We start from the raw sequence: 25,809 nt of genomic DNA, 5'->3' as shown, positions 1-25,809 counted from the left end.
CCGTGCATTCATCCCAGAGGAACGAAAAGGCCCTGCAGGCTCCGTCCGACCTGCAGGTGACCGGGCGTCTCTGGGAGAAAATGAGAATAACAGTATCTGCAAGAACAATTCCGGCTGAGCGCATGCTCTGCGCCAGGTACTGTGCTAAGCACGTTAGGTGCATCATCTCAGTTAAACTTCCCAGCGGACCTCTTGTCTGGTGCAGACCATCGCTGTCATCGCCCCCACTGCCTGGACGAGTAAACTGAGGCTCAGAGGCCGCCGCTCAAGGCAGAGTCAGCATCTGAGTCCAGGTCACACTGGCAGCGCTTGAGTCCCCACGTTGTCACGGGCGAGTAAACCGCGGCGCGGAAAGGTTAAGCCAGCGCCCCGCCGCGGAGCTGGGCCGCCGCGGGTTTGAGCCCGGGGCCCCGCCGCCCTCGGGGCTGGAGTCCGCTTCCCGAGTCCTCGCGCCCAACTTTCCCGGACGTCCCCGGCCCCTTCCACCGGCCCGAGCAGGCGCCACCCGCGTCCTCCGGCGGGAGCGGGCGGAGGGCGGGCCCCGCCGCGTCCCCTCCCCCGGCCGCCGGGCTTTAAGCGGGCGCGGGCCGGGCGCGGGCAGTCCGGGCGGCGCGCTCGCTCCGCTGCGCTCCGGCCACGATCGCGCAGATGGCGGCGCTGGCGGCGCTGGCCAAGAAGGTGTGGAGCGCGCGGCGGCTGCTCGTGCTGCTCTTCGCGCCGCTCGCGCTGCTGCCGGTGGTCTTCGCCCTCCCGCCCAAGGTAACGCGTCCGCTGCCTGCGCCCCCGGGCCCCCCGGGTCCCCCGGGGGCCGCGCCTCGCAGCACCCTCTGCTCCCCAGCCGCTGGCGTCCCAGGCTAGACCGCTTCGCCAGACCCCTTTGGCCCTCTCCCCTTTACCCTGCCGTGGGCCGCTGTGAACCCCCCCAAGCAGTGTCCCCCTGTCCCAGCTGTTCTTGGAGCCCGGGTCCCACCCGGCCGTCTGGATCTTCTCACTTCTACAGGACTGATTCCTCTTTGTTGAGCTCCAACTATGTGCTGGGCGCTGTGTTGCACATTTCACTTGATAATCACAAGGAACGCTAAATGAATGCCAAGCCGTGTGACTTGGGGCAAGTCACTTAACCTCTCTGAACTTCAGTTTATGCCTATGTAAAAATGGGGGAAGTGATAGTGCCAATCCATATCCATCCGGGGTTGTGAACGTTAAATGAGGCAATATATGTCAATCTCTTAGAACTGAGCTTGGTACACAGTAAGTGCCCAGTAATGCACTGGCTGGTCTTATTCCAGGCGTCTTACATGATGGGGACAGCCAAGATTTAATCAATGCTTACCTGGAGCAAGGTGCAGTGCTGAGCTTTGCCTTACAGTGCATCATGTCATTCAACCTCTCAGTGCCCCTCACAGGGCAGAATTATTTCCCCCATTTCTGGCAGAAGAGAAGTGAGGATCAGAGAGATCAACTGACTTGCTCAGAATCACACAGCAAGCAACTGAGTGGGGATTCAGTCCTGGACTGTCAGACTCCAGAACCCGAGCTGTTTCTAGACTCTGAAAGAAAGTAGTCCATAGAAGATCAAAGGCTGCGGACTGAGTCCTGCGTGTCATGACAAAAATCAATACCAGTGGGGGCTGGAAGAAGATGGGACCCCGGGTTCCTGTTGGGTCCCCAACCTGTGCCCAGCCCATCCAGGGCATAATGGGAAGGCACTAGGTTCGTACTAGGTTCGTAAGACAAGGCTGCTACCTGCAGGAAGTTGCTTTACGATCCCTTAATGAGACATTAGATGTTGATAAAAATAAAAGTAAGGAGAGGGTGTACTTTAGTGCTGTATTACCCAGACTCCATCAGCGGAGACCAGGGGAGCCGTGAAAGGTGTTCAGAGAGGGCTGCCTGGAGGAAGGGGCCCTCCTTGGGCGCCGGGAGTGAGGAGGTGATACCAGGTGCTGCCAAGGAGATCCAGGGCTAATGCACCGCAAGTTCTTTAGTGTGGAACTATCCAAGCTGTTAGGCTTTCCTGACCTGGCAGGGAAAAACGATAAACGCCAGCATCAGGAGTAGGTCACTTTTTCCAAAACCAGCTCATCCGGGGCGACTTGCTGACCTCAGGACCTCGGACAAACCTTTCTTCTTTGGGTTTCGCTGTCTTTGTCTGTCACATGGGGCGATTGCCATGCTAGCCCCCAGAATCGCTGTGAGGGTTGAGCGAGGAAGTCACCTGGCTTTGTGAGGCATCGTTGGTGGAAGGACGGATGGTCTGCGAGGTCCCAGGTGGAGCTCTGGGGACAAAGAGATGAAACACACAGGCCTCCGTCTCCGCGGCAGGGGCTTCTGAAAGCTTCCCTCTGCTCTGCCCTCTAGCAGGAGCTGGGAACCCGGGGCCGATCCCAGTGTGACGGGGCCAGAGCGTACAGCATTTGAGGGGCTCTCTTTAGGAAAAAGCGTGCAGCTTTGCAATGCGAAATTCACTACAGGGCTTGGCAGGGCCTCGGGGCTTAAGCTTCATCAGCTTCGCAGTGAATCCGCTTCCGGGTGAACCCTGACGCGCACAGATGATGGGGAGTGACTGTAGCCCCTGCTGCGGCGGTCACCCTCCTAAGTAAGGTGTTCCATTGAATGCTCAAGTCATACTATGTGCCAGGCACCATGCGAAGGGCTTCTCAGGCCTTGTCCCATATGATGTCCACATAACCAGGGAGGCAGCTGCTATCAGCATCCCTATTGAACAAGTGGCGAAATGGAAGTTCAGCAAGGGTAGGTGACTTGCCCAAGGTCACACAGCCTGTACAAGCTGGAATGCGGTCTGTACTCCTAACCGCTGTGCTGAGCATCCTTTCCTTACTCATAATTCAGTTAGAACCTCTCCTGGTCCCCTATGGTTCCCTGGTGGGAGCTTTTGTGTGACCCTTAATGTCACTACCTCTTTAAGTGGCTCATAAACCAGGGCCTGCTCCCAGGAGGCAGGTCTGGCTTCTTGGGAGACCTTAGCCTCCCCCAAAATCTGTATCAGCATATGCAAAGCCCCCTCCCCCATGTAATAATATATAGAGAAAATTATCATCATTATATTCTTGGATTTGCATAATGACATGTTTCTCAATCTAATGTACAAGGTCAATAAAAGTATCCTTAGAGAACATTGAACAGAGGACATTGCCGTTTTTATTGATCTGTGACATGCGTTTAAAGAAAACAGAGTGGGTGTACTCTGCAAACACAGCTTCCAGATAATTCCCGGATCTTAGCCAGTTTTAGCCCTGTGATGACCTCCCCAGACAAAGGCCGGTGGTCTAACCGAAAACCATGGTGTTTGCCGCACAAATGCAGCCTCAGTGCAAGTGTCCTCGGTGTCCACCCCACCCCCGGCGTCAGGTTGCCACTCCTAAGCGTCTCTTACCGGAAACTCTGGACCCACCGTGCGGGTCGTGTTGTACAGGTGGAGTCCTAGAAACTTTTGCAAAATCGCGGATATCAGATAAGGACAGAAGTGTGAGATGCTTGGGCATTTCCATTTGCCTCTTGTTGGGTCCTGGTTTTCCAGCTTGATGGCGTCTCCAGGCCACCACTGCTGTAGTGTTCTGGGCATCTGTGTGGTCGGAAGGGTTGGCCCTCATGCACCTGTGCCTGGGTGACTGGTGAGCTGGTCTGCAGGGCAGAGCTGGGGGAACAATTCTTACATTATATCCTCCTGGCTCAGGACTGCAGTCAGCAGGGACAGGAAGGAGTGGGGTACTCTTCTGGAATGCAGTGGCTGCAATTTCCAGCGCCACGGGAGAGCTCAGCTCTTGCTGTGAAGAGTGCTGGAGACTTAGGAAGTCAGGGCGCTGCTGGAGGGACAGCCTCATGGTTTTCCAAGAATGGCCATCCTGGGAGTTGGAGGTTTGGAGAGTGGCCGTGGGCAGTGGTGGGTACAGACGAGACTGTGAAAGCAGGTTTGCCAGTAAGCTCCAGCCCCAAGTGTTTGCAGAGATGTCCTGCTTCCTTTCCTGCCTGGCCCCTACTCAACGCAAATTAAGCTGGACTGACCATCTGGCCAAGATGAGTTGTTACAGTGGGTACCCACAGGTGACTCTTTCTGAGGATGCTTTGAGGAGGAGGAGTTTTGCGGTGTTCTAGGCAGGACTGCTACAGAGTGTTGTGCAGGCTGTGCACTGCACAAAGGGCCTTGAGGAGGCAAGTGAGACTGAACCAGTCTGTGCTGCACACGCCGAGCTGTGCACCGTGGTGCTGGATCCGCCTGAGGAAGGGCCCCTCTTCGTGTTGCACAAAGGTATGAGCTCTGGCTGGCAGCAGACTTGTTCTGGGCTGGAGGATCTTCTCAGGGGATGGTAGTACACCTGTAAGGTCAGGGCTCACTTTCTTCCTTTTGTCTGATTCTTGGGTGGGGGGATTTAAGTGGGTGACCAGGAAAGTGGTCATTTCATCCCCAGTTTTGAGTCTTTGGCATCAGAACTGGGTTTTCATCCCACATACTTGCTCTGTGACCTTGGGCAAGTCCTACTCTTCTGGGCCTCCGTGTCTTCATTTATAGCGTGGCTGTAATGTCGCCTTCCTCCCTGGCTAGTATTTGGGCACGATGACATCATAGACTGTGCCTGCACGTAACTTCTTCCGTGTATCCAGTGCTTAAGGTGTGCTCTCACACTCCCATTCTGCAGACGAGGAAGCTGAGACTCAGAGCAGTTAGTGATGGACAGAGCGTGGGCTTAGAGTTGGGCAGACCGGGGTCGGGGTCTTGGCTCTCAGCTGTGAGACGGGGCAGCCTGGCTGGGAGACTTAGGATTTCCGAGCCTCAGTTTCCACACTGTGAAGTGGAGAGGCCTCCCGCCCCCAAAGGGCTACTATGAGACTCAGTTACGGGACGATACAGAAATTGTCCAGTGCGATGCCAAACAGAGAGTGAGAGTTTATGATAATAATAACTGCGGACCTTTTTTTTCACGTTTATCCTATGCTTTTTTCCATGTCTTTCACATTTAGCTCATTTACTCTTCACATCGGCCTTAAGAAGTAGGAATAATGATTATCCCCGTTTTTATAGATAAGGAAAGTGAGGCACAGAGCAGTTAAGTAATGTTCTCGAGGTCACATAGCTACTAAATATGCTTCAGTCACTTCTCCTCTTTCTTGGTCCTGGGTTTTGGAAGACGGGGTGGCCAGGATTCTGAGAGGCCCATGAGCCTCCCTCTAATGGGAGTTTCCTCGGAAACACCCTGTGGATTGAATACCTTCTCTGGGCAGACACTGCCTAGCGCTTTTAACTTGCACCATCTCACTGAACCCCAGAGAGCTCGGACGGGGGATTTGTCCACATGCACCCCAAAATGGAGTGCGGTCTGGTTTGATTTCCATCATCCGAATACCTCCCACATCATTTTGGCCAGGTCCCCTTACCCCTTCATACGTTCCCATTATTTCCCAATTTTTTACATGGATGCCTTATTGCCCTCCCCTCCTTTTAAAAAAACTTGAATACAATAACTTAAAAAGGAAATTTTATGTCAGAACCATGTATGAAAAACCAGGATCGTGAATGACTAATAGAAGAAAACTAGCAATAAATAAATATACGTCCAATGTTAGTTGGCTACCTACTGCCACCTGCTTGAAGCCAAGGGCCTGAGCCCCGCCCTTTCTTTGTTACAAACGGAGGGAAATGATCAAGAGAGGTGTTTAAGACAAGCTAGTGCCGAACTGAGACTGTTTTGGAAGGAATGAGAGGCAGAGAGAATCAGAAGAGGAGTGACCTCACTGTTCCTTACCGACCTTCTCTGAAGGGTCTGAAGTCTTCCAAAGTTGGCCTTTCATCTCGAGAAATACTGGACACGCCGCCTGCGTATGTGTCTCGTCTGGAGATTCTCGAGGTTGGTGTCAGCCTGGCTGCTTGGTTTCCTCGACTGTAAACTCAGGGGGCTCCTAGATGACCTTCTTTTCCCCATGACACTCGGTTGCTGTCAAGTGAAGGAAATCTCCCAGCATGTGGTTGGCGGAACAGTGGCCCATCAAAGACGCCTGTGGCCTAGTTCCCTGGAGCTCTGCATGTTATCTTACGTGGAGGAGGGGCCTTGGCTCATGTGACCCAGCTAAGGATCCCGAGATGAGGAGATTATTCTGATTATCCAGGTGGACCCAATGTAATCACAAGGGTCCTTACAAGAGGGAGGCGGGAGGGTCAGAGTCAGAAGGCAGCATGGTCTGGGCCCACAAGCCAAGGGATGCAGGCGGCCTCTAGAAGCTGGAGAAGGTGAGGAAGGGACTCTTCCGGAGCCTGCAGAAGGATCCAGCCCTGACGACGTGTTGAATGGAGCCCAGTGAGTGATTCCAGACTCTGGCCTGCAAAGCTGTAAGAGAACAGCTTTGTGTTGCTCTAAGCCGCTGGGTTTGGGGCACTTAGTTACAGAAGCAACAGGGACGGCATACACGGCAGAACCACATTCACAGACGTGTCCCGTCATGCGCGCCCCCGTTCCCGGGGGGCGAACCCTGGTGTTCAGGGGCAGCCTGGTTTGGTGAAGAAGGTCCAGCCTTGGACTCATCTGGGTGTGAGCTCAGCTCCAGCTCCCGCCTGAGCCGTGTGATTCCGGAATGGTTCCCCTCTCCGAACCCTTTTCCCCATCTGAGAAGCAGATTTATTCATGGTCCTTTCCTCTAGAATTTTGTGGTGAAGAAATAAGTTCATATATACAAACAATCCATCTTAGATACCCATACATTTTGTTTCTTTCACAATCTAACCTTTGCATATTTTTCCTTGGAGGGCTCTTTGAAGCCAGTTGGGGGGGGGAAATGGGAGACGCTTGTAGCGGTGGAATGGGCTGTGTTGAAACGGTCAGTTCTAAGCCTCAGTTTTCTCATCTGGAGAGGGGGTCTCCTAACACTTCCACCTCACGGTGTGTGGGGATGAAATGAGTTCACACGTTTGAGGTGCTTTGCGAAGTGCTGGCTCGTAGGTAGTGCTCAGTAGATGTCAGCTATTTTCACTGTAGTCCCTGTCACCACATTTCAGAACTTAGCGATCGTTCTAGTTTAACTTCCAAAAAGAGGAAGCTTCAGGAGGCCTGGAGAAGGAAGTGGGCTGCCTGAGCCTCGCAGCGAATGAGTGGCTGGCGGGGGCGGGCTCCTCCATCCCCTCCCCTTGTCCAGTGATCCCCCTTCTCAGCCTCGCGGTCATCAACGCTTTAGAATAGCGACATTTCATTTCATCTCTGACGCGTAACTTCTAGGTAGGGGGTGAGGGGACTCTGAGGTCAAGCTCCCTTATTTCTGTTGAGATCGTCGTAACCCTCAACAAAGGGTAAGAACAGCTCATGTTTATTGATCACGTACTAGGAGCTCTGGCCCGCTGGCTTCCTCTGCTCCAGCCACACTGGCCTTCTTACTATTTCTGAAATATGCCAAGAGTGCTCCACCGCAAGGCCTTTGCACTTGTTCCCTGTGTCTGAACTGCTTTTCCCAGATGTCTGCGAGGCTGCTCCCTCACTTCATTCCTCTTAGTTCAAAGATAAGCCTTCCCTGGCCACCTGTCTGAGGGAGAAAACAGCAAAGCCTTTACACTCCATTCTCCTCCCTGCCTTCTCTTTCTTCCTGGTCTTTATCACTATCTGGAGATATATGATGTATTTAAGGAATGGGCAAGTCAGGGTAAGCAGGTTTAAGATTGGTGAATTTAGATCATTTCAATGGGCTCTGGGACAAAGGGGCTGTCCCTAGTTGTGAGGTGCCTGGCCCGGGGTGATTAAGGCAGGTGGATAGTGGCCTGGAGTGAGAGAGCCAGTGAAGGAGAGGGTTGGGAGTGGGCTCTGGATGGGTTGGTTTACATTGGAAAAGCACACACACACACACACACATACACATGCACACACATACACACACACACGGGTGAGTTGTTTACTATCTCTAGGAATTAGCGAGCCGTGGGAGGGGCTGACCCACCAGGGTCAGCAAGGTCTCAAGATGTCAGAGCATCACATACAGGAACAAGAAAGTAGGGTTGTTACGATCTCCCCTACTCTTCTCTTCTCTCCCTGCGATCCAGCCTCATGGGCCTTCTGTTGGTTCTTTAAACCTACCAAGCTTGTTCCTGCCTCAGGGCCTTTACACTTGCTGTTCTCTCTGCCTGGAATGCTCTTGCCTCTGATCTTCCACAGCTGGATCCTTCTGGTCATTCAAGTCTTAGCTCCAATGCATCTCCTCCAAGGAGTCCTCCTTGATTACCCCTTCGCAAGAACACTTGACCTCATCACCCCACAAAATACTCTCTAAAACAGCCTCCTGTTTTATTCCCTCCGTGGCGTACATCTCAATCTGAAGCAATTGTTATTTGTTCACTCTCCGCCTCCCCCATGAGGCTGTGAGCCACATCAGGGCAGGGCCCATGTCTGTCTTGTTCCCCCAGCATCCCTAGTGCCTAGGACAGTGTCGGGCACACAGGAGGTGCTCGGTAAACAAGTGAGTGAATGAATTTGGATTTGAACCCGGCTGTCTCTGATTTCAGAAGGCGTGCATTTTGTAACACCCCAGACTGCTCTCGGTTGATGAAGAGCTGTGCTGGAATCAGAGTTTCCAGCCATTTTGTTTTCAGCTGGGAAGGCAGAGGCCCCGAGGGGGCGTGGAGGGACTCTCCCAGCCCGGTGGTCCTGGTGCCCTCCCCGCCCATTTGACCCGTCACCTCGGAACCGCTCTTCTGAGGCTCAGCCAACTTTCCGCTGCCCGGAGCTCCTGCCAGGTGTGTAAACAGGCCCTTGTGATTCCTGGGGAGGTGGCGGGGAGCAGGATTGTGTTTCCTGACCTGGCTCGGCAGGATGGGGCCCTCCGGACGGAGGAGCAGGATTTCCTGACACCCCCACACCTTGAAGACACAAAGTCAGCACCCTCGCTAGGCCGGACCCTGGACAAGTGACACAGGTGCGCGCAAACTGCTCCCCGCAGCTGAGAGGTCAGGGAGGAGGCACGCAGGCCCACGCCACCTCCTGGCAAGTCGTTTCCCTCCCCTGAGCCTCGATTTCCTCATCCACAAAGTGGGGGTAATGAAACCCACCTGCTGGGAAGACCCACCCGTGCCTGGCGCATAGTAGGTGATCAATGAAGGATGTGGCTGTTGCTATTACGCGCAAAACAGGGATACCAGGCCATCGGCTCTGTCTGCTTGTCCCCGACATTCACAAGGCAGGGACAGCCAATGAGAATGAGCCTGTGCTGGGGGTTGGGGGGGCTGCGGGCTATGATGCACAGAACAGATCCCCAGTCTGATAAAGACATCAGAAATGAGCTGGGGAGGCCAGCCCGCCCCTGCCACCAGCCCAAGGGTCCCCCTGGCCAGTGCGTTTTGCTCTCCTCTCCTGTGGGGGTCCTTACCAGCAGCCTGGGCTGAGAGGGGGATTTGATTTCAGCCGTGTTAAGCTCTCCTGCAGGAATGTGCCGGTCCCTGGGAGGCTGCATCCAGTTTGTTGATGTCCGGGCCGCATGCCTTATTCACGCCCTCTCTGTCCCCCCGGAGGCCTCCTGAGAGCCGCAGCCAGCACCACTCTAGCGCTTATTAAGTGCCAGGCACGGTTCACAGCACTCAGGATATGCTTGCTAGCTCATTTATGCTCGCACAGCTCAGTGGGGCACGTGCTGTTATTAGCCACCTTCACAGATGGGGAAACTGAGGCACAGCATGGCTTAGCCACCGGCCCAAGCTCCCACAGCTTGGAAGTGTCAGAGCTGGGGTTCTAACCCTGGCATTCTAGCTCCAGAGTCTGTGCTCTTAGCCACGCTGTGTGACGCAGGGGATGGACCCATTTTACACATGAGAAGGCCGAGGCTCAGAGAAGGGGAGCCACTTACCGGGCACCTCACAGCCGTTGAATGAGAGGTCGGGCTGGCATTCGAACCTACGTCTGCCTTGTTGAAAGCCCACGCTCCTTCATGGCTCAGTGGAAGCAAAGCGGGAAGGAGTGAGTGTGCTGGATGGAGTGGGGGACGTCAAGAAAGGCTGCCCAGAGGAGAGACGTGTCATTCTGATGCTGGAGTAGGAGTTTGGAATTCCCAGGGAGCTCTCTGGAGACAAGAACTAACATGGGTGCTCAAGCATTATGGGTAGGAGCTTGGGTTTGTCTGCTTGGGTTCAAATCCTGACTTTTTAATATGCTGTGTGATCTTGGGCCAGTTACTTAATCTCTCTGTGCCTCAGTTTCCTCATCTGTAAGTGGGTATGAGAATAATCGATGATGCTTGTAAAGGGCTCAACAATTGTTGGCTACCTTCATAGACAAATCACCTGCTGTGTTCTGGGCTCTGGGAAATACTTTAAATCAGTGGTTCTCAAGTGTTTTGCTCCCCAGGAGACATTTGGCAATGTCTGGAGACATTTTTGATTGTCAGAACTCAATGGAGGTGCTGCTGGCATCTGGTGGGTGGAAGCCAGGGATGCTGCTAAACACCCTGCCATGCACGGGACTCCCCACACAGAGAGCTCCCAGGCCCCAAATGTCAGTGATGCTGGGCTGAGAACCGCTGCTCTGAACGCATTCGCTCTTCTGGTCCCCGGACAAGCCTGTGAGGCAGCCCTTGTCCCACTGTCCGTCAAGGGGACGGGACCTTGGGGATGGCCGGGCCTGCGCTGGGCACAGGCCTGGAGCAGACGGCCTGCGGGGTGCAGAGGACTGGGAAGCGAGGGCGTTCCGGGGCAGATCAGCCGGGCCCCAGCCTGGCTCAGAGACCGCTAGGCTCCGCGGGAGGCAGCTGGCCCGTCCCCTCTGCCCTCAGGGCCCACAGCGGGCAGAAAGGCCTCTGTCCCTTGGTTGGGAGCAACAACAAGAGAAACCCTTGTTCACTGCCACCCACAGCCCCGATTGTCCCCTGGCTTTCACATGCCGCTCGCACCTTTCTCCCATGACAGGCCGCTTTTCTGGCTGGTTCTGGAGGCCTGCGTGGGGGGAGGGGAGTGCAGGAAATTCTTCCTGCCCCTTTTAACTCTTTCCTGCCCCCTCCTGGCCCCTTGGGCTTCTCTGGAAAGGGCTGGGACTCAGCAGACTTTCTCGTGGTGCCGGAGCGGGGCAATTTACAGCAGAGCCCGAGCCTAGGAGTGTAGGCAGCTGCCTGAGATGGGGCGTCCAGCCTGGCGAGCCTGGCGGCGGCCTGCTGCGATACCCTGCCTGCCGCCCGGCTCCCGCCTCTGCCTGGGCGCTGGGGAGACTGAGCCCTATTCCCAGAGGACCCTCTCACCCCTGCTGGACTGCCGTCGACCCGGGAGACCTGGCTCCATTTCCTGCTCCTGATCTTTTTCTTCTGTGGGACCTGGACCTCCTCCAGACCTCGGCTTTCCTCCTTCGGAAAAGGGGTCTGTCCAGAATCACCAGGCTTATGTGTCCCCCAGAGTCACTTTCTGAGGAGGAGAGGGCCGCATTGTGAGAGTGTGAACTCCTGCACCAGACTTCCTGGCCTCCAGTCTTGCTCTCCCACTATTTGACTGTGTGACTTTGGGCAAGTTACTTAGCCTCTCTGTGTCTCAATTTCCTCCTCTGTAAAATGGGGACACTGATAGGACCTGCGTCACAGGGGTGTTGTGAAGATTGGTTCATGCCCCTGAAGGACTTTGGGCTGTGCCTGGTGCATGAGAGGTACCAGGGACATGTCTGCTCCTCGTATTGTTGTGACTAGTAGCAAGAGTAGTGTCATTTGCGTTACAAATGCACCTGGGGATCCCATCTCGGGGTCTGGCAGCGCATTCTAGGGGCTAGCCCTGCTCCTGACTGCTCTCGGCATCTTCCCTTTGCTTGTGTGCGGGCTCTTGGGTTCTCTGAGCCTCTGTTTGCTCCCCTACAGGATGGCATAAGGCTCAGCTCCTCGGGGCTTGCAGAGATGGAGCAAGATAGTGCTTATTTAGAGGAAACCCTTGCCCTCTGCCCTTGTGCATGGTTGGGGGCATGTAAAGTGGCGCAGCCACTATGGAAAACAGTGTGGGGGGTCCTCGACCACCACAGGATCCGGCAATTCCACCTCTGGGTATTTAGCCAAAGAAAATGAAAACACTAACTGGAAAAAAATACCTGCAGCCCCATGTCCATCGCAGCATTAGTTACAGTAGCCAAGACACGGAAGCAACCTCAGTGCCCACTGATGGGTGAGTGGATAAAGAATATGTCACACACACACACACACACACACTCTCACTCACTCACGGACTATTACTCAGCCATGAAAAAAGAGTGACGTCTTGCTATTTGTGACATGGATGGACCTGGAGAGTATTGTGCTTCGTGGAATAAGTCAGACAGAGAACAGCAAATACCATATGATTTCACTTATATGTGGAATCTAAAAAACAAAACAAACAAAATAAAACAGAAACAGACTCATAGATATAGGAAACAGACTGGTGGTTGCCAGAGTGAGGAGGGGTTGGGGGCCGGGCAAAGTAGGCGAAGGGATTAAGAGGCACACACTTGCCATTAAAGACCATAAGTCATGGGGATGCAATGTACAGCATAAGGAACATAGTCAATAATACTGTGATAACTTTGTATCGTGGCGGATGGTAACGAGACTTAGCGTGGTGATCGTGTCTTAACATATATAAATATCAAATCACTATGATGTATACTTGAAACTAATGGGATATTGTATGTCAACTAGACGTCAATATAAAAAAAGCAGAGAAGGGGGGCGGTGCAAGTTTAGGGTCAGGAAGGTTTCACTGAGAAGGGAACTTTTAAACAAAGACCTGACAGAGGTGAGGGAGTGAGCCCTGAGCATATGTGAAGGAAGAGCATTCCAGGCCAGAGAGCAGCAAGTGCAAAGGTCCTGAGGTGGGAGTATGGTTGGTGCTCAAGAAACATCAAATGGTCTTCCTGGGTCCTTGTGACAGCCCTTCCCAGGAGACGGACCCCTGGCCCCTGATCATGGAGAAACTAAGTTGAAAAGCCCAGATGGGATTTAAAGGCAGACCCCACCCCAATACCTGCAGGTCGGATTTCACTTCAGCCAGAGAAAGTGCAGCCTGGTGGTACAGGCCTCCAAAGGTGTGGGAGGGGCAGTCAGAGGCGGGGGGAGGTGGAGAAGCCCTGAGTGGGCTTTGGATGCACTCCTCCACCCCATGTTGGGAACAGAAGGACCCTCTGCACAGATGGGGAGATGAGGCCCAGAGAGGGTAAGAAGCTGCACGAGGGCACACAGTGAGTTGGCCTCTTTTTCAGGACAACTTGTTCTGTCCTCCTGGGTCTGAGTCAGGCCACTGGGGGCTCCTGGACCCAGTGCAGCCCCTCCCTGCCCCCACCCCCCTGACTGGCCAATGAATGATTAGTGAGGCCTGGGCAGCCGTGGCATGTGAGCCGCCCCAGGAGCACTTTTAATGACGGCTCCAAGCACTTGAACTTGTTACAACTGCTGCTAATGAGTCCAGGGGTCTAAGACGCTGCAGTTCAGAGGAAGGGCAGGAGGCTATGCTCAGAAGTCTCCTGGGGCCAGTCACCCCTCCACCTTCCCTCTCTCCGCATTGAGTCTCCGGCCCACGTGGACCCAGGTGGCTCCTAACTGTTTTCTCCAGGTGTTTCCAGGCACAGGAGACGGGAGGAGGGAGCCCTGGCTGGGAGTCAGAGACCCGACTTCTGGGCTCCCTTGACTATTTCCCTCTGGGTCACCCTCGGCTAGTTTCTGGCTTAACCCTCCATGCCTCAGTCTCCCCGTCCGGAAAGTGGGCATGCTAAAATCAGTTCTGCTTTCCCTCCAGACTGAACAGACCCAGAGAGGCTGTGAAGGGGCCTGTTAAGTGCTTTTCTGTTGAGTTTCTGTCCTTTCCTTTCCTTTAATAGAAGCTGCCAGAGTGTGTGAGGAGCAAAAGTCACACTGAATGTAGAGGGCTCAGCCCAGCACATCGTTAGTGCTCGGGAAACGCTGGTTGTCACCATCGCTGTCATTCCTCGGTGAGCCTGGGGCTGGGGCCCTGAGCTCTCACCACGGTGGAAATCGTGGCTTCCTCCCTTGCCAGAAATGCACACGTGGATGAAGAAGTTGCAGAGCCTCTCTCTGCCTCAGGTCCCTCATTTCTAAACAGGGCTTTGTGCGACAAGCTGGTGACCGAATGCATGTCAAGGGCGTGGCTTGGTGCTGACCAGTGTAAGGCCTCAGTTCAGCAGTAGTTTTATTATTCTCATCTACCATTCACACTGAGGCAGTGTGACCTTGGGCAAGTCACTCAAGCTCTCTGAGCCACATGTAACCGGGACAGCAGTCGTCGCTGCCTCATGGGCCGTGGGTGGAGTTTCACAGGGGAGTGCATGGGAACCGTGCCTGGCACGTGGTAAGTGCTGGATGTGCAGCCATCTCGTCTAACGATGCTCTGAGGCAGTGAGGGAGAGTCGCTCCCGAGATGGGGGCAGAAATGCTCCCAGAATCCCAGGGCTTTCAAAGAATGGCCACATCCGCGTTCCCTTTGATCTCCCTCCCAGCTCTCGGGATGGCATAATATGCCTCCTAATTTACGGATGAGGACACGGAGGCTCGGAAAGGACACCGGTCAGTCCAAAGCTTGTAGCTCATGAATGGTAAACTGGGATTTGCCCCTGGGACTGTGTGACTCCTGGTGGCCTTGTCTCCCCAAGCCTCACTGGCTGTATTTAACTGCCTCTTCTCAGCTGGAGGCCTCCTGCCTACGTGCCTCTTGGTCTCGGCAGAGAGAGTTTCTCTCCAGTTCTCTCTCGTCTTGACAGGCTGGGTCCTTTACCTGGGTCTGTTGTGTGTGTGCTCCAAACTCCTTTCCCTTTGGGGTCCGTATCCGTGTGCCACCTACAGTCCTTAGCTTCATCCCCACAGAGCAGACCTGAAGTGCCTCACGGATCATTGGGGCGATACTTCTAGTGTAAAGAGGGCAAGAAGTGTGCTCGGAGTAACAGAGCCCATCAGAGTGGATAATATTTTGAACATACGTGTTGCTTGCTCTGTGCCATGCCTTGCTCCCAGCGCTTTACCCATATTAACTTATTTAATCCTGGCAACAAGAACTCTGTGAGGTTGGAATTCTTGTTATTATCATCCCCATTTTACAGATGAGAAAACTGAGGCACAGAATTAAGTCACTTGCTCTAGGAAGTGGTCGAGGCAGGGTTCGAACCCAGGCACTCTGGTGATGCTCGTCACTCATAGGCTTCTCTGCGTCTTGGGTCCAGATTTCAGCCCACGTCTAGCTCCCTGACCACTTCTCTTTCCACTGACCCCAACAGCTCCTGCTCCTTCGGGGCTGGCTGTCTTCCGGGCACTGTGATTCCCCGAGGCCATTGTTCCTGTGCTATCTATGAGCCGCTGAGGCCCCTGGCAGGGGAGCCACCTGCCCAAGGTCTCTCAAACCAGCAGTGAGTGCCTGAGCCTCGATGCTTCCAGCCCTGCATGGCTCCGGAGGTTGGAGGTGGGGAGGGGACACAGAGAGGCTGAAGGCATGGCTTCGGCCTTGCTAGAGTTCCAAGTTCAGGCTTCCTGCAGCCCTGGCCCTGCACATGCCTGGGGAACGGGCAGCGGGAGGGCACCCCTCTGGGCAGCTGGCCCAAGTCCTGCTCCCCAAAGGGCTGGCTAGCCAGCTATCTGCCTGGCATGGAGCTGCTGATGCCCACTGTGAGCCTGGGCACAGCCCAGCACCCTGACAAAAATGCCTACTGCAGCCCCCCGGGGAGATGGGGCAGGGGAGTGACGGTGGTGGATAAAGTTTCTGGACAGTTCCTGCCACTGGCCTCGGAGAGCTGACCATTTCTCTTTCTGTCCTTTCCTGAGTGAGGGGGCAAGCCTGGGGGCAATGGGGAAAAGGTTGCCTTGTGTCTGCCTGGAAGTCATTCCCAGCTCAAACATTAACCGCCTGACAGGGCATTTTCTCCCCCACCTCTGCTGTCCTGCTGAGGACTAATCCCTGTGAGAGTGGGCTGGCTGAACCCGAGAAGCGGGAATGGCTTTGGCAGGGGGATTATAAACCTTCCTGTAAAAAATGTCTGGGTTGAGTTGGCATGAATAGGGCTGGGCAGGGACGGTGGGGAGCCCCCCAACCCTGTTCTTCTTCCCAATAAGGGTCAGGACGAGGGTGAGCCGAGTGAGGCACCCAGGGAGCAAAGTTTAAGTTGGGGCTCACGGTAGGGGCTGTGCTTGCCTCACCCTCGTCCCAGCCCTGCTCCCAACTCCTGCTGCTCCCAACCCCTGCTCAGGACGCAGGGGTCTTTCAGTGAAACAAGGTCAAACAAGTCCTTACGTCTGACTTGCTGTGTGACCTCAGGCAAGCCACTTTCCTTCTCTGGGCAACTATTTCCTCCACTGTACTAAGGCTTAGATTAGCCCAGGGTTCCTCCACCTCGGCACTATTGACATTGACACTATTGGGAACAAATAGTTCTCTGCTGTGGGTACTGTCTTGGCACTGCAGGATGTTTAGCAGCATCGCTGGCCTCTACCCTCTAGATATCAGTACCACCCCCCACCCTCCAATCATGACAACCCGAAATATCCCCAGACAAATGTCCCCCAGGGGACAAAATGACCCCCTGTTCAGAACCACTGGATTAAATGATCTCAGGTTCATTCTGGCTCTCATATTTTAAGATTTAAGAGCAGTATTTTTGAAGCCCAGCTTTAAGAAATTAAACTTCAATTATTAATAAAGTAACATTAATATATGATTATTCATAATTAATGCAACGTAACAATAGTTCATGTTTATTGAGCATTCCCATGTACCCCCTCGCTGGTCAGAGGTTATCTTATGTGAAATAAATCGCTCTCCGTGGTAGGTGCTGTCATCATGTGCCTACAGCACATAAGGACGCTGAGGGTGACGGCAGTTAACCCCCTGGCCCAGGACCACATGGCTAGCGTGTGGAAGGACTGCGTTTCGAATTCAGGCTCATCTGATTCCAGAGCCCACGCTGTTTATACTGTGCATGTTTATTGCAGGAAGATTACAAATATAGATAAACAAAAGAAAATGTAGCACTTTCTGATGACAGAATTACTACGTGGAAGGCACTTCTGGTTAAGGCTGGTGGGGTGCAGACTTTTCTATTTTATGCACCTTTCTGAAGAAGATTGAAAACAGCAACACAAAGCAACAACGGAAGAATAAAGTGCCATCTCTGACGACGGGAGGGCAGGCTGCAGTCCACCCGCCGTGAGACGAGACAAGCTGACAATGGGGGTGGGATTTGGACCAAATTGCTGGAGAAAACCAAGAGTGGCATGTGCTCCTGCAACTCCAGGCGGCACACAGACTTCTCCAGAAGTACTTCTCAACTCTGCAAGCCCTTCCTGATCCTGGCAGAACCTGGAGCACACCCAGGGGCAGGGAGAGTCGCTGAGATGGATGTGACCGTACAGAGTTCGGATGAACTGGATGAGGAGGCTTCCAGACCCGGGGCGAGAAGCAGGATGTCCAAGTGGCAGGTGGAAGCGGGAGGATGGATGGTGAACAGCCGTGTGGTTGTGATGGTTCTAGTTTTCTCTCCCAGTCAGAGAGACGTAAAAGCCAAAAGAGCTGCGACATTCTTGGGTCTCCATACTTAGTCTCCCCACTAAGTCTCCTGCTTAGAGTAGAGACACAGTTCAGCTCAGTGCTGGTGAGAAGGCTTCTGAAGTCACCAAGAGTGCTGACGCTTACACACCTGCAGCCTCAGCTTCCTCCCAGCCCCCGCCCCACACTTCCCTTCACGAAGAACTGGTCCGAAAAGAACGACCCCAATCCTGTGATCAGCAGGCAGCATAGGACCTACAAAAAGATAGGATGAGAAATAACAAGAAAAAGAGCATCAAATAAAAAGTGAACAAAATAAATACTGTCAGAGTTGTGTTATGAAGTAGAAGAAACTAGTGAACAGCTATTTCTCTGTGAAATGTCAACCAATTAAAGAATTGAGGGCCTTCCTAAAATAAATCTCGAGATAAGAAATAAAAGGGTCAAAGAAGAGACAGTAAAAAAGTAGGAGATGAAAATATCAGTGTTCTGGAAGTAGGTGGAGGAGAGAAATAAAGCCACTCTATTATAAAAGCTCTCTTAGAAACAGCAAAATGGAAAAATACTAAAAACATAATCAGGGATATGATATCCAGGCTAAAGAAGATTGAACAAAATGAAGTGGAAAAGAAAGAGTAAGAAAGGATGAAAGAAAAATGATCAATGTGGAAGACCAAGGAAATCCAACTTCTGCATAATTGGTGTTGCTGACGAAGAAAATAAAACAAATAAAGTAGAAAACGCTATTAGAATCTTTCATAGTAGAAAACTTCTCTGGAACTAAATAAAACTAAAACATATGAGATTTTTCTGTCTCCCAGCAAAAAACTTCTAGCGACTCATCAATGCTGAGATACATCTGGTGACATTACTGGACTTGAGGGTTAAACAAAAGATCTTATGGCTATCCAGGCACAGCATTCAGGTGAGCTATCAGGAGGAAGAAATCAGGCCGGCCTCAAATTTCTGCAATACAACAACAGTGAAAGATTTACTAATTCTCAGAGAAAGAAAGTGTAACCCCAGAATTTTATAGATACATTACTATTTTGTTCAGAAATGTCTTCTTTTTAAAAAAAGTACATATTTATTGTTGAAATTTGGAAAATAGAGTATATAATGAAGAAATAGAAATTTATGCATAATGTTACTCCCAAGATAGTCCATCTGCCAAGGCCATGTTTCAACATGCTTTCATGTACGTTCATTCTGACGAGCTCCTCGGTGATGCAGACACCCCCCCCCCCCATTATTATTCCCAATTTGCAGATGAGCGAACTAGAGTTCAGAAGGTTCAGTGGTTTGCCACAAAAGTCCAGCAGCAACACCACGATACCAGGCTTCCTGGCCCCAGGCCTGAATTCTCCAGAGCAGCTCAGTCCAACAGAACTTTCTACAGTGGTAGGAATGTTCTGCGTCTGCTCTGTCCAGAATGGTAGACACTCAGGCGGCCATTGAACGCTTCAAGTGTGGCTCCTGCGACTGAGAAACTGGAATTCTAAGTTTCATTTAATTTTAATGAATTTGAACTTACATAGCCACATGTGGCCTGAAGCTACTGCATTTGGATAGCCCAGCTCTAGAGATTTCCTTGACGATCTTTTCCCTTCTGAAAAAGAAAGCTGACCGCTTTCCATTTCAGCCATCCTCCAACCACAAACACATCAAGTGCTTCAAAATCTGTCCTCTGGGGTCCGCCTTGATCATTGGGACCAGCCTTCTCGCTTCTGGCACCCGTCTTCTTGGGCTGCATCTCCTTAAGGCTCCTCCACCTCTGGAGGTTTCAGCTGACTCCTGCCAGCTCCTGGTGGCAGAGGGCACAGGCTGGGGAGCTGTTTCACCTGGAGCCATGGCTCCATCTACCCTGGGCCACCTCAGCAGGATTCTCTCTCCTGAAGCGGAGCCTCTGGACAGGACAAAGTGGCAGGGAGGCAAACTGCTGACACTGAAATGACGCAGAAAGTGAGCCTACAAGATCAGACACCTCGCCTAACCTCTGCATTCCAGAAGTTAAAATTCAAAGGAACAGGGCCTCGGGATCTTGTGACTGGACCTTCCACCCTAATCTGCCCTTGAACGATCGGGAGAAGCTGCCATCTTGCAGACATGCAGACTGAACCTCTGCGTGGCCTGCTGGCTGGTCTGAGTTCAGGAGACGGGGGGCCCAGAGGCAGAGGTGGAACAGAGGTGCTGTGGGCTGGAGCAAAATCATCAATCCACCCAGACCCCACTCCCTGGTCCACCGTTTAAATGGCGGCCAGGGCTGGGCGAGCTGAGATCTGCTCTTGTGCTCTGTGTGGTCCTGAAGAGATGAGTCCTCCGCTTTTCCAGTCCTCAGTTTCTCTACCTGTAAAGTGGGGATTCTAAAATGGAGCAGGGATTTTTAATACAGCGTCCTGTGATCCCTAGTAAACTGTGAACAACTTGACCTTAGATGCAGAATTGTGTGTGTCTGAGTACTTTTCTAGGATTTTCCACTCATTTAGGTGAGAGGTCGTAAACTGGTGACCATGGATTTGATACCACCTGCAGATGTGTTTTTCTGGCCTACACTTTCCTCTTAAGGAGCAAATCTTTTAAAACTGTGAGATTTCACTTAAAAGCACAATTTCAAGCTTCTCTTGAAAAATCAGGAGATCTGGCATCGTGATGCCCATGTACCCCACGGCAACAACCAGGAGCTGAGCAGCAGTTGCTGTTCTTAGAGGGGCCTATACTCCCCACTTTACCACAGTCCCCACTCCTCTCTATTGCACCCATGGCACTGAAGCCAATGCCAGCTGAGTTATCATCAAGCTTGCACGCTTTTTTTCCCATGCTAAAATAATGGTTTTCTGTACCCACGGCACTGTCAGAAATGCAAAGCAGACTCAAGAAAGCAACGTGATGTTTCTTACACCAGGCCCTCTTCGCTCATTAAACTGCCCCCTGCATTTGAGCTTGCAATGCCTGATTTCAATCATTGATTAATTCACTTAACAAATATCCATTGAGGCCTTGAGAACAGAGGTGAACAAAGACAGATGAGGGCCCTGTTTGCATGTAGCTTATGGTCTGGTGGGGAGAGAGATAATAGGAAGCGAGCAAACAAGAAATACTCGAGCTATTGATCAGTGCTTGCCCAGAACGAGGCTGGACAATGGAGCTGAGACCACAGTCGATGGCGTGATCAGAGAAGGCCTCCTTGAAGAGGTGACCTTTGAGATGTTGCGGAACTACAAGAAGGAGCCAGCCAGGCAGAGATCAGGAGTGAAGGGGCCCGGCAGAGGGGACGCAGGGGCCGAGGCCTGGAGGTGGGAGTAGGCTCGGCCTGTTTGATCGCTGAGAGCCCGCCGCTCAGTGTTCAGAGGCCCCAGCTCTCTAGTCTGGCGTCCACGCCTCCTGGCAGACTTTTGCTCTCGGCTCAGTTTTGTCCTCAACGCCCGCCAGGGGTTGAGGGGGAGGATGAGGGGCAGCAGTACTCATTAATTCCCCACCAGATGTCTGGCATCCTGAATCCATTTGCCCACAGGAAGCTCAGCCGGGGCAAGGAAGCTATTTGGGGTCACCTGGGCCCTGCTCCAATCCCTAACCAGCGAGGTAATGAAACACACTCTTGACTCACTTACTGCCAAAGCCTCATGAGGGCCAAGGATCAACTTCCCAACTCCTGCCATTTCCCCCCCGGTCACCTCCCCAGCTGACACGTGCTGTATCTGGAGTCGTTCCCCCACGAAGGACCGGTGCTGACATCTTGGCAGGAGCACCCACCTAGAGAGGGAGGAGAGAGAGAGAGAGGGAGCAAGTGGGGAGAAGGGAGGGAGGGAGACAGAGAGAAGACGGGGGAGAAAGAAAGAGAGGGAGAGAAAAGAAGGGAGAGAGGGAGAATGCAAGCCTGGACTCCCAGCCTTTGAAAAGCAGCCCAGCAGCCAGAGTTTACCCACATCCCCCCACTGCGTGATGTGTGGAATTAATACATTGCACAAAAGCACTCGCAGGATGTCACCTCCAAAGCAGCTGCATTAGAGTGTTCACAGCAGCTTTATTCATAAAAGCCCCAAACTGAAAACAGTCCGATGTCCATCCACAGGAAGACACAAACATAAACAGCAGTATATTCACAGAAAGGAATACTACTCAGCAATAAAATACATGCACCCACGTGGATGAATCTCACAGGCATTATACTGAGCACAAAGGGCAAAAGTACATCCTGTGTGATTCCATTTAAATCAAGTCCAAGAACAGGCAAACCAATCTAGAGCGAGGGAAAGCACGGCGGTGCTTTGGAGGGGGCGTGAGGACTGACCTGAAAGGAGCAAAAGAGAACTTTCCGGGGTGATGGAAATGTTGTACGTCTTGATGCGATGTTCTGCGGGTAGGCGCCTTTGTTAAGACTCAGACTGTACACTTGCAGGCGATGCATTTGATTGCATGTAAATTATGGCTCATAAAGCTAATTCTAAACAAAGTCACGTTTATTTTTCTCTCGAGCTCTTGCTCTAAAATGTATTCAGTGGGGGATGCTCTTCCCCTGTGACTTGGATGAAGACTCCTGCAGACCCGTGACTTTTGCCATCACTCTTGAGAAGTCGTTAAAATCCTTCAGTTAGTTTAATGCACAAATGTGGTCTCGAGTCGGAATTTCGATGGTCGGTGGCCGGGGACGATCTCAGCATGGAACTTGGTTGGAAGTCAAGTCTTTTCCCCTCACCTCCCTGCTTGCTCCACGGGCTGGGAGCCGGTAAGAGGGTCAGATCCTTCTCTCCCACAGTCTTCCTCGTCTTCCAGAACGAGGTTTCTGACATCCACTGTGAGAGAAGCCGGGGGGGCTACAAGAGGCAAGAGAGCAGGCGAGAGCTTGACTCTGCTCGGCAGCCTTCACCCTCTGGGCGCCTGGCACATTCTGGCACATTCTCCTGTGAGCATCGTAGGGGGCGGAGGATTATAGGGTCCCACCTCTGGGAGCACTTCCCTGGGGGATACATTTTCTCTGATAGGCTGCTCCCTCCAGTCCCTGCTTTTCAGGGGGTCTGCTGTTTGTGGCTCTTTTGGGAGTCCTGCAGCACTCAGAAGCAGACATCTTAGGCAGGATTTAAAGTGGCCCTGGGCTGAACGTCTCTCTCACAACCCACATCTGGTCCTCAAGAAACACCTGGGCTTTTCCTCCGCACTTCTTTGGAGTATTGGTCCAGCTAGGCTTGCCAGATAAAATACAGGGTGCTCAGTTCACTTTGAATTTCAGATGAACAATGAATAATTTTTTTTTAGTGTAAGTATATCTCAAATATTACATGGGCTATGTTTATGTTAAAGAGTTACTCACTGCTGTCCATCCCGATGCTGATTGGACCTTTGGGAATAGCCTGCTTGGCTTCCCCCCCCTCCCGCTTCTGGAAGAGCATAATGCTCAGTGGAGGCCCTGGAACCAGTATGCCTGGTTTTTATCCAGCGGGCTGCCCTTGTGACCTTGGTCAGGTTACTTAATCACTCTGTGCCTCAGTTTCCTTCTTTGTAAAATAGAGATAATCATGGGACCTACTTTATGGGATTGTTGTGACAATCACAACTAAACTGAGATAATGCAGGTACAGTAGTTGGAATGGTGTCTGGCACATGGTAAATTCTCAGTGAATATTGGTTGCTATTAGTATTAATATGGTGATAGTGGTGGTTCCTGTCATATGAAGAGGGGAGGACTATAGCTTCCATTTAGATTATTCTCTGCAGAAAAGGAGCCAAAATGGAACGATGAGGCTCCTGGGAGGTGGGATTGGGAGGGGATGTGGTGGTTATTAAGAGTGTGCCTTTCGGAGACAGTGGGGCGGAGATGAGAAGTGATGGAGGGACACAGCTGGCAAGACCAGGCAGGTGGGCTTGAGAGAGGTTCTGTCGGGCTAGGAATGGGAGACATTCCGGGGATGCCAGAGAAGAAGAGGATGTGGGAATTTGACGAGGGCAGCCATGGATTGGGCGGAAATGCAGAGTGGTACAGAGTGCAGGCTCTGGAGTCAGACCGCCTGCCTTCAAATCCTGGCTCTGCCTCAGCAGAGGCTGTTACCTGCCTTGGTTGTCCCGTCAGGAAAATGGAGGTGATACCTCCTGTCTCAGAGCGGCTGCAGAATGGAATGAGTTAATGCATGCAAATTACGAGGAAAAGGGCCCGACCAGTAGTAAGCACGTGCTCGCTGTAAGTTCTCAGTATACTTGGAGTCCCTTCACTGTTTAAGGGAAAGAGTTTGAAAATTAGAGTTCCTGTTTAGACTATGCATTTGTGAGCTGCTATACTACCCTGGGACTGTTACCTGTGTCACAGATTTATATGCATGACTAAAATCTCTTTTTATAGTCAGTGTCTTTTTATAGTCCCCCCTGAAAAGTGAGAGATAGTAATAAGACCTCTCGTTAAATGAGTTAATACATGTAAAATGCCTGGAACTTAATAAATACTCAAAAAATGTGGGTGGTTGCGGTTGTCGTTGTTACTGAAATTATTCTTCTGCGTGATCGTGTGAGGCAGGATAGAAAAGGACACTGAACAGAGCTGCTCAGAGCTCACATTTTCCAGGTGACTTTGCATGCCACTGATCTCAACCATTGTAATATTCTCTTTTGTTTTCTTTTAATGCCCTTGTCAGGATAAGCCAGGTAACAGGGTTACCCTGCCCCCAAAATGAATTGGGAAGCGTTCCCTTTTTCTCTGTTCTCTGGGACTGTTTGTGTAAGACGGTTATTATTTATCCCTTAAATGCTTGGTAGAATTACCATTGAAGATTCTCTCTGAGCTAACATCCATTGCCAATCTTCCTCTTTTCTTGCTTGAGGAAGATTAGCCCTAACCTAACATCTATGCCAGTCTTCTACTTTTTTGTATGGAGGATGACTCCACAGCTTGGCTGATGAGTGGAGTACATCTGAATCGGGGAACCGAAACTTCGAACCTGTGCTGCCGAAGTGGAGGGCACGGAAATTTAACCACTTGGCAACGGGGCGGGCCCCTTTTCTTGTTTTTTTACAGGAAAGTTTTTAATGACTGATTCAGTTTCTTTAATAGACCTTGAAATATTCAGCTTTTCTATTTCTTTTTCTGATAGTTAAGTTCTTTTTTCAAGAAGTTTTTGTTTCCTCTAAATTATCAAATTTATTAGTATAAAGTTGTTCATACAATTCTTTACTATCCTTTTGAAGCTGTAAGATTAGATTAACTCATGAGAGTGGGCCCCCCGCAATGGGATCCAGCCTTGTAAAAAGAGAACTCTCTCTGCACGCGCACCGCGAGGAAGGACACGAGGACGTGATGAGAAGACGGCCGTCTGCAGTCCGGGAAGCGAGCTCTCCCCAGAACCCGAATCTGCTGGCACCTTGATCTTGGACTGCTAGCCTCCAGAACTCTAAGAAGTGTGTGTGTTGTCTGTGGTATTTGGTCACAGCAGCCCGAGCTGGCTAAGACAGACATATATTTTCCAAACTTGGATACCTGATGATCTGTCAGGTGGAACATAAAACAGGACAGATGTGGCATTGTCTCCCTGAGCCAGCCTCAAGATTTGACAGAAAACAATTGTGTATTTAAAAAATGCATGCACTATAGAGCATGCTACCAAGCCTGGGCTGAAGAATGTCGAGTTTGCAGCAGAATGTGACCCGGATTCCTTGCAGGGTTTGCATGACTGTTCTGCCTGGAAGCCCGCAGCAGTGAGCTGGCGCATGTGTACCAGCCCTTGAGATCTGATGGCCATATTTCCATGTATTTTGCTAGCCAGTTGTTAAACGTAGATATATTTAAAATGAAATTTTATAAACTTGTGATTAAATAAATTCTATTAAAACAAAAGCAATAGACACAAAGCACATCACTTCCTAATTATTTTCTGATTATCTGCAGTCTGGAGGTTACTTACGTCTGCTGTCATTTACATCTGTACTATGGCGGAAATACTTTATAGTGGTGCATTACTGCCCGTCTCTTTCCAACTCTGTGTTCAGCGATGTCACTTGGTAGCTTGAAACCAGCCGTGGGGGGGTATTTACACTGTAGAAATCAGCCAACGATACAAAAAAGGGCTTAGCTCATTGTTGTATTGCTTGTCCATACTTAGGAAAGTAGTGGGAAATGTTAATAATGCAGATTAAACTTAAAATGTGTTGTGTCTATAGCTGTTAGGTTCTGAATAACCCCCCAAAAGGAGGAAATGTTCTTCCAGTCTTTGAAAGCTATCGTTTGATTCACTAAGGAAGGGTGAACGAGTAGCGTTTTGACATGCTTCTTCGTTGTTTCCCTCTTGTCTTAATCATTAACATAAATAATACAAACTGACATTCATAGTGGAACTCAACTCATTGGTCAGTGACATGGATGACTTCTTAGCTGA

The 25,809-nt window shown here is 51.5% G+C and overlaps 1 protein-coding gene and 1 long non-coding RNA gene across 7 annotated transcripts in view; one reads left to right on the top strand and one right to left on the bottom strand.

Annotated features, from left to right (window-relative positions):
• The first annotated feature begins 382 nt into the window (after positions 1–382).
• The window catches only part of SLC13A3 (solute carrier family 13 member 3), a 76,973-nt gene continuing 51,546 nt past the window's right edge, over positions 383–25,809 (top strand). For 2 of the 6 annotated variants that reach the window (XM_070589353.1, XM_070589352.1), the window contains exon 1: positions 561–759. In XM_070589353.1, the coding sequence (XP_070445454.1) occupies positions 649–759 (111 nt within the window). In that variant the 5' untranslated portion in view covers positions 561–648. Of the gene's footprint in view, positions 760–8,727; positions 8,905–25,809 lie in introns of those variants that run through there. The other 4 variants (XM_008542487.2, XM_008542488.2, XM_070589350.1 and 1 more) reach the window with 4 other exon arrangements.
• Positions 12,274–22,331, bottom strand: LOC139078252 (uncharacterized). Its single transcript, XR_011531128.1, has 2 exons — positions 21,747–22,331; positions 12,274–17,713 (listed from the first exon to the last, which is right to left on the bottom strand). It is a non-coding gene; the product is annotated as an uncharacterized lncRNA (long non-coding RNA).

This window comes from Equus przewalskii, chromosome 21, assembly GCF_037783145.1.
Source record: "Equus przewalskii isolate Varuska chromosome 21, EquPr2, whole genome shotgun sequence".
NCBI lineage: Eukaryota > Metazoa > Chordata > Mammalia > Perissodactyla > Equidae > Equus > Equus przewalskii.
Note: the sequence above shows the minus strand (reverse complement) of the source record. Positions and strands in the feature narration are given on the sequence as shown.